The 8,590-nt window shown below is 52.5% G+C and overlaps 1 protein-coding gene across 1 annotated transcript in view; it reads left to right on the top strand.

The window, feature by feature from the left end:
* The first annotated feature begins 2,637 nt into the window (after positions 1–2,637).
* EFHD1 (EF-hand domain family, member D1) overlaps positions 2,638–8,590 on the top strand; it is a 7,884-nt gene continuing 1,931 nt past the window's right edge. The window contains 3 exon segments of the mRNA XM_010156229.1: positions 2,638–2,651; positions 3,448–3,607; positions 4,070–4,093. Of these exon segments, the coding sequence (XP_010154531.1) occupies positions 2,638–2,651; positions 3,448–3,607; positions 4,070–4,093 (198 nt within the window).

The following is an 8,590-nucleotide window of genomic DNA, read 5'->3' on the forward strand; positions in this document are numbered from 1 at the left end:
TGGGGCTTTTCAGGCAGCTGGGGATGTGACTGCAGGGTCAGTACAGGTGATGCAATCCTCAGCATCTCCTTTTACCTCCTTTTTTGATTGTTCTTTCTTCTGCAGCATACCCCCCACCCCACCCCTGCTGTGCTGTGTAACACCATTACAATGATTGTACTTGGGCAGAAATCATGTGTAATACTCTTCTTGCTCTTAAGCAAATCTGTTGAGCAAGTTTGCACTCTTCTACACCCCCCCACCACTTCAGCAGCCAGGCATGCTCTGCAGCCTGGGTGGAAGTGAGCCAGTGTGGGAGTCTGAGTGCATCCTTGTTGCAGCAGAATTTGGCAGCTGCTGCCTGTGTCTCATCTGCTGCCAGGAACATGTCTGCGGCGGCACTGCGAAGCCTTGTCGTCCCGGCCGCGGCGCTTGTAGCTGCCTGCGGCATCCCAGCTGTCGCAGGTGGGGACCTGCCATGGTACTGTCTTGCTGCTGGAGTTGCCTGCTTGTGATGAGATGTCTTTGCCCATTGGCGTGGGAGCTCTTCTGTCCATAATGCCTACACATCGCCAGGGCTTGGCTTGGCTTGCGGCCCAGGGAGCTTTGAGCCTGAAGGAAGCCGATCTCCGGTGTCACGGCAGGACAGCGGGTGATGGCAGAGCTGGCAAAGCACCAGAGTGCTGCGTGCTCTTGCTGTGCCATTCCTGGAGTACAGGATGGGACAGCTTCCTGGGATACATTTAGGGGCCAAACTTGCCTTAGAGTCCTCCTCCAGGTCTGCCTGCGCTGCCTGTTTGGGCTGACCCGTGTCCATCACTGGGACAGGGCTGCTGTACAGGCGGTCTTGCTGCTGGAGTTGCCTGCCTGCTACGAGGTGTTTTTGCACGGCATGAGTGGTACCACAGGCTGGCAGGAGCCCTGGGCCCTGGAAGGGAGCTCCCAAAAGCAGATAGTGGGGCTCTGGAAGCCTCTAAAAGGCAGACAGTGGGGTTTTTAGTAGGGCTGAGGTGTGCCAGGAGCATCGGCTGACCAACAAGGTGCAGGTCCTGTAACCCGTAGGGCTGAATGCATGTGCCTGCGGGGGGGCGGTGGGGAATGAATTGCGCTGTCTCTCATGCCCTATAAATACGCTTCTCCCTAAATAGTCTGGCTGTGCGGCTCTGTGGCAGCCGAGTGGATGTACCCAAGTCCTAAAATACTTGGGCTGTTTTAGGAGGTGAGGGGGATGGGGAAGGAATGCAGCAGTTTGCAGGGTGCTGCCTTTGCTCGGCAGGGCTGGTGCTGAATTGGGGGGGGAGAGTTTTGGCGTCCCTCTGTCTGGCTGTCCCTGACTGAAAGGGACTGGTAACCTGATTTCAGGGTGCATCTTGGGCCAGCTGTACCCTGGCCCAGCATGCTCAACACCCATTGTGTGACTGGTACAGTGTGCTGCTCTGCTGCCCTTGGCAATAAGACCCTGTCTCACAATCCTGGCTTTGTGTTGCCTCTCTGCAATGATGACAAGCCCTGAAGCTGTGACCCACGCTTAACCCTTTTGCTTTCCTGGCAATGCTAACCTGGCAGTGCATTTGCCCCCAGGCTTAGTGCTGGGGTAGGGAACAAGACACCGTGTTTACCTACAGGTAGCATCTGAAGCAGAAGAGTGAGATGAGCAGGGCAGGCACAGCCTGGGCATGTTGCCCTCTTTCTGCCTTCATCTGCATTACCCAGTGCCTCCAAGAGGGACCGGGCAGTGTCCTGACCCTGGATGGACGACCCTTGGTAGAGGCCTCAAGTGTAGTCCTGCTTCTGCACCCAGCCAAAGGGCAGTGTGAGTTTGCTGAGGTCTAAAAAAAATAAAAAGCCACCAAAACCGAAGTGCCTCCCTGCCATGATATGCTTTGCTGCTTTATCTAGTCAAAGGCTTGCCCATCCAACCACCTTACTCTGGAGGAGCAGCTCCACACCCTTTCTCCCAAACTCAAAGGAAAAGCAAATTGACTATTAAATATATTGACTATTAACTATTGCACTTATTACGCTTCTGTGAGGTTTTGCAAGTATGTCCTGGAGCAGGGCTTGGTAATGCTGTAAACGTGTGCCTTAATTAACTGACGCCTTCTTTGCTGTGATGAACCTGCTGCCGTTCTTCCTCATGACGTCCCCTGTCTGTGACCTGGTTTTTGCTCCGACTGAGGCTTCTTTCCTTGTTTTCCAGAAAGCTGTCTGGCCTGGTGGGCTCGTGGGTTTGGGTGCTGAGCATACAGGCAGATTGGTAGTAAGGGCTGCGTGCCAGCGCGGTGGTGATGTCTCTGTCATTTGGGGTCTTTTGGAACTGGGGCCCTTGGAAACAAAGATGGTTTTGAAGGTGGTGGGAGGCCACTCCAGTTGAGGGGAAAAGCACGCCATGCTGGTGCAGGCAGGGACAGAGCTCTTGGCTGCAGCCCTGCCTCATGCTGCCCACGCCTGCAAGCAGCTCCGGGCCAGCAGCTTTGTTCGTGCCTTCCTCTACCACAGCTTCCTGTGCGGCTGTGAGGTTTCTCAGCTGGGAAGGGCTTTCTTCCAGGGAAACCACAACTGTGCAGGTCTCTGTCTGGGAAGGCTACAGCCCTCATTTTTTTGCAAGACAGCTAAACATCAATGAAAGATGATGGGTGGGAGGATTTGACTGGCTCAATGGGAAAGCTTCAGCGCCATGCCTAGGGTTTCCTTTCTGAACGGTTTCAAGGATTTAACTATGGGGTTGAGATGGTGGCAAGGGGCAGTGGCAGATGCTGCACAAGGGCTGAGCCCAGCCTGGCAGATCCTGCCCCAGCCCTGTGCTGGACACTGATGGCAGGACCAGTATGAGGGAGGGCTGTTGATGGGCTGACTGATAGCAGAGCACCCATCCTTCCAGCCTTTGGACTTAGAAATTCAGTGATGGCCCTGGTAGGTGCGAAGCACTGGTTGCTGGGTGGGCCGGATGTCTTATTCACACCCACAGCAGATGTCGGGAGGAATTGATGCAGGGTTCCAGGCTGAGCATTGTTAAAAAGATTGATAGCTGCTTTCTGCTGGGAGGATCTAGTTGGTCTCTGCTCCCTGTTTCTTCTCTAAATAAGCAGGAGACCTGGCATCAGCTGGCCTTGGTGTGTCTTTGTCTCACTGTGCTGGTGCACGGTGTAAGCTGTGTGTAAGTAACCTCTGTGCTGGACATGCATGTGGGTGAGATGGAAATCCCACTGAGATAAGCTGAGTTCCTCCATGCTCCTGTGTGGGTGGTTTGGTCTGAGCTCCCTGAGCACTTCTCTTTGAGACAGCTCTGTGAGCTGCCTGCTACTTCCCTGAGCTTAATATATCTTAGCACTGTCTGCATTGTGCAGCTTCCCCTCTCCCCTGAGCTTTGAACCACCCTGTGACTTTATCTACTTTTGTGGTTCCTTTTCTGGGAAGATGGATATGGGGGATGATGAGGGCTGACCCTCTCCCCTTTGCACCCCACAGGTATGACTCTGGACGGGATGGGTACATTGACCTGATGGAGCTGAAGCTGATGATGGAAAAGCTGGGAGCCCCACAGACCCACCTGGGGCTGAAGAACATGATCAAGGAGGTGGATGAAGACTTTGATGGGAAGCTCAGCTTCCGTGAGGTGAGGGTGGTTGCGGGAGCAGACAGGGATGTGGCTGCAGGGTAGAAGGAGGAGACAGACAGCTGTAGGTAGCACTGTACCCTCTGTGTTTCTCCAGCTGTGGGGTGCAGTGGAGAAGCGGGTGAGCTTCCCCACACCATGGGGAGCTCAAGGTGTGGACCACTGTCAGCATCCATCTCCATGTGGCAGTAATAGTACATGATGTCAAAGCTCTCCAACCTCAGTCTACTTTGGGAGCATATTTGAGCCTTCCTGCAGCTGCTTGGGAGTGTTGACAGAGCTCGCTGCTGTAGTTAGAAGTTGCATGTTCCTTCAGTCCCAGGGTCTTGTTGCTGGGCTTCTGCAGTACAGCAGCTCGGAACTCATTTTGGCTGCAGGGGAAAGGCTCTGCTCAGAGCAGCTGGTCTCATGGGGTGCAGAAGGCTTCCTCTTCGAGTTTATATTGGGTCACTCTCTGCATCACACAGTGACCAGACACACCAAGCTTCCTGAGGGGTGGTCATGTCCCTGCAGTGAGCAATAAATGTGGTGATGCAGCAGTACAGTACTGCACGCTGGCTCAGCAGACACACAGAACATATGTCACAGCTGTGGTGAGACCCTTGGGAGCAGTGTGGGCTGGCCAGGAATTGCTGCCAGGTGGAGGAAGAGAAGGGATTTGACCAGTGATCTGCATGCGTTCAGGGGTACCCAACTCATCTCAGTAGGAAGGGTGAGCTCAGATACCAAAACCTCCTGTTGCATCATCTCTGCCAAGACCTTCGGCAGTGCCTAGGAGGGAGGATGAGCAGTCAGGGCCCATGACACACTGGTCTGGTCAGGGTATGACTGGCAGCTGATACAGCTGCTGTACTATCTCTCTGTGCTGGCCTGTCACACCTTCCCCTGCTGTTGTCCCCCAAGGGTTTTCTTTCTTGTTCTGCAAGAGGACCACAGTACAAGACAGGTCAAAGACTGTTGGGTTATAGGGCCCAGCCCTTAAAGAGAGGGGGTAAGCCAGGGAAATCTGGGAAGTGAGAGCCTGTCAGTTGACACCAGCAAAGCCCTAAGCTGGCAGCTTCTCTGGACAGGGAAGGAGAAGTGCCCTGTCAGAGATGAATTGGGGGTAGCAAAGAATCCAGCAGAGCAGGAAGAACACTCTGCTCTTGGCCCCAGGTCAGACTGTGAACACAAAATTGCTGCTGGAGGAGCCCTCTGTATCTCTGTGAGCCTCCTGGGCCACCTTTCACCCTGGCTGATGACCTGAGGACAACCTCTGAGCTTGCTGCTGGGGCGCTCTCCTGTGAAAAAGAAGTGCCTTTATCTCCAAGGCTCTGGAAGATGCTGTGGTGTGCTGGCATCAGTGGTGCGGCACTAGTGGCAGAGCAGTTCCTCTTCTGCTGCCACCTGTTTGGAGCACAGCCCCCTGCATAGTCGTCCATCAGCCGGCATGTGCTGTCTGTGCTGCCAACCCTTGGCAGGCAGCGGGTGGCAGCTGGTGCTGTTGTAGCTTCTTGCCAGATGCAAAACGATGGTCAAGAAAATGCAGGCTTGAGTGGCACATGGGTTGGAACAAAGGAGTGTCACTGGCAGAGCTCTGGGGACAAATTACACAGCAGCTTTGGCCTGTACCCAAAGCTTTCCATGAGAGAGGAGTAGGATGCTTCCTGCCTTGTTGCAGATGCACAGTGTCCCGCTGCTGTGTCCGGGCAGAGGATTGGCAGGGAGACAGGTTTCCTGGTGGGTGAGGAGGCCCAAACCAGCCTGTAGCCTTGCCCTGCTCTGCTTCCCATTGGTGATGATGAGCATTCACATGGTGGGTGACCAAGCTGACTTTGGGCACTCTGACAACACGAAGAGAAACCATGGTTTAAATGAGTGTCCAAATTCAGCAGAGACTCCTGTCTGCCTCTTCAGAGAATACTGAGTCCTGACGTATCTGCCTGAAGGCATGCCTGTCATGGCCTGGTCGAAAAATTGTTAAGGACCTCTTTCACTTGCAACAGGTCACTTTATGTTGTTGCTTAAAGTAGTGTCATGTCCTCCTTTCCCATGTAAGCTGTTGCCTGGAAAGCAGGCCTGTACGGCTCTGACTTGCTGCTGCTAAAAAACACTGGCGCTGTTCGGAAAGCTGTGTTCTACCATTGACCTTTGAGCATTCAATACATCAACAATTAACTGCACAAGACTCCCTTTGTGCCTAAAGCAAAGAAATTTAGGCTTAAAGATTAGGTACAGTGAGGGGAAAAACCTACTTCTGACCATCTAGTTCGTCATTACCACAGGAAACCAGACTTAATTGCTATAATAGGAATGTCTAATTGTAGCTGCTAGTGTTCTACCATTGACCTTTGAGCATTCAATACATCAACAATTAACTGCACAAGACTCCCTTTGTGCCTAAAGCAAAGAAATTTAGGCTTAAAGATTAGGTACAGTGAGGGGAAAAACCTACTTCTGACCATCTAGTTCGTCATTACCACAGGAAACCAGACTTAATTGCTATAATAGGAATGTCTAATTGTAGCTGCTATCTAGAACCCACAAAAATCCACCCAGTGTCCCCTGTACCAGCTTAAATGCTGACCTATGTCATGTGTGTGCTAGCAGGGTTGGTGCAAACCACAGCCTCGTGTGTCACTGCTTTTCTGACAAGCTGCTGCTAGGCTGCTGTTGCTAGTCAGTCCCCTACCTTCCTTTGCATCCCTGAGGCCAGCACGGTGCCTGGTGCGGCTGTGTAACAGCAGCATTGCTCTGAGACCTGGCACTGTGAGGTAGGCCTTTGCTCATGAAGGATGAGAGAGCGGATACATCTCTTATCTTATGATGTTAGTTGGGTGGAAAGTGTTTGTTGTATTCCTTGAGAGCAGGGTTTTTAAAAAAAAAAAAAACACAAACAAAAAACCACCAAACCGTAGTCACTTTTGTTTCTCTGTTGGCATTTCCCTGAGGCTTAGCTGCATGCTAAGCATGTGTGTCCTAGGCCTGGCAAGGGTGTGAGATGGGCTGGGAATGGGAATTGATCTGGAAACTGACTGCAGGCTCCTGGTGTTCTCTGGTTACTGAGGACTGGTGCCTCAAAGGCAAATGACTGGTGAGGTGTGCTGCAGGCTGTGTGTTTACCTGAGGAAGGATTGCTCCTGTGAAAGCCAGCATGATGCCCCATGCCTTGCTGCGTCCCTGGGGCTGACATTACACTGTGTCTGCCGCAACGCGTGGCTCAGTCCCTGGTTTCTTGAGCTCAGCTTCCTGGCTGTGGCTCCTGTATTCCACAGGAGGATTGCTGCCCCATCCCCTAGTTTCAGGATGATTCATACACACTTGTACTCATGACTGGGTGTTTCCAGCCCCTCCCTGGGCAACAGCTGTATCAGACCTCAGGATTTTGTTGCCTCTGCTACCCTTTTCCAATGCCAGGAAGTGGGACTCAGGGTGGAGCAGAAACTGCAAGGAGGAACCATGACTAACACCAGCCTGGCTGCCAGCCCTCTGTGTCCCTGTGCCTGATGGTGGAGGAGGAGGGGAACTAGCCCAAGCCTAGTGGATTTGAGCAGAGGGAGAGGATATCTTGGAGGATTTGGTGTTGTTTTTTTTTCGAGCAGGATGTTGTACCCATTCTGCAGACCATCATTAAATTTCTTACATGTTTTTGGAGGGGGGGAAAGTCCCCTCCCCACGCAGAGCCCGCTGTCTGGCTGCTCTGTTCGGAGTGCACATGGGTTACGAGGCCGTTGCAGCAAGCAATGCCTGGTGACACTGCGAGAGGGCAGCCAGTGCTGCCGTCATCTCCACACCCTTCCCCATGGGAGGCCTTCCCAAACTCTTGCTTTTCCACCAGCTTCTGAAGCAGGCGAGCAGGTTTGGGGCTGGTCAGAGCGGATGCTGGGACTCTGCTGCCCTCCTCTGGGAACAGCTCCGGCTCACAATAGGAAGAAGTGAAGTCCCAAGCCTGGCAGTCTGAGGAGCACAGCACTAGAGATACTTGATGTTCCTGTGCAAATGGGTTTCAGGGCAACCCTTCGTGGTTTTTGCAGCTTTCTGCCTTGGACTGAAGTGGTGCAGTGGCACAGCTTTCATGATTGTGCTCCGTTTGTATCCGGGTGGCTTGTCCCTCAGTTCTTTATGAACTGTGCCAAGCATTGAGACATCTTCTGGAGTGGCCAAGAACTGCAGGGAGTTACAGGACCTCTCGAATTGCACGCAGAGCATCCACATCTTAACCTGGAGTTAGGTTAGCACGTGGAAGGTGGTGCAGAGATCTTTATTTTTAAGCAGGCAGGTTTTGTCCCTTCTGTTAAAGTGTGCTTTCCTGGAATGTTATACAGCTTTTCTATTTGTTTCCCTTTGCTATTCACTTGCCAATATGCCCTCTGCTGTAATGACTCTGGATTTGTTAATCATCTGTGGCCCAGTGCAGGACGGAGTGTTTAAAACAAGTTGCTCTGTGGCTGCTTGTTCAAGCCACTCTGTTGCAAGGGCATGCACACACTTGGGCTGCTGTTCTCTCTAACAGGAATGCACTGGCATTGGTTCAGAGAGCCTGGAGTTCAGGTGTGAGCCAGGGCTGTCTTTGCCCTGCTTTTGTTGTCATGGGACATGTGAGCCCCCAGAACGCTAGGGAAGCTGGAGGGGTACTTTTGACTCCACCATTAGGCTGTGGACACAGAGGTGTATCTGAGCCCACCATATGATTGTTCTAGGCAGGTGAAGAGATGGCCTCCTTCCTCAGGCAGTGTAGCAGCATAGGCTGAGTAGGGGCTGTGCTTCACCACGGCTCTGGTCCTTAGAAAACCCTCTTCCTATGAGATTTCTGTCTCTTAGCCCAACAGGGCTATGTACCAGAGCACTGAAGCACAAGTTGCACGGTGCCACTTCATTTATGCAGACCTACCTTCCGTTGCTCAGAAATGTAAATTCCAGCCCCCTCCACCTAAAAGTCTGCACTGTTTGTGTTTTAAGGTGTTTGAGTCTCAGTGTAGAACTTGGATGTTTTCTCTCTATCTTGCTAGTTCCTGC

Source organism: Eurypyga helias, unplaced genomic scaffold (genome assembly GCF_000690775.1).
Source record: "Eurypyga helias isolate BGI_N326 unplaced genomic scaffold, ASM69077v1 scaffold19847, whole genome shotgun sequence".
Lineage (NCBI taxonomy): Eukaryota > Metazoa > Chordata > Aves > Eurypygiformes > Eurypygidae > Eurypyga > Eurypyga helias.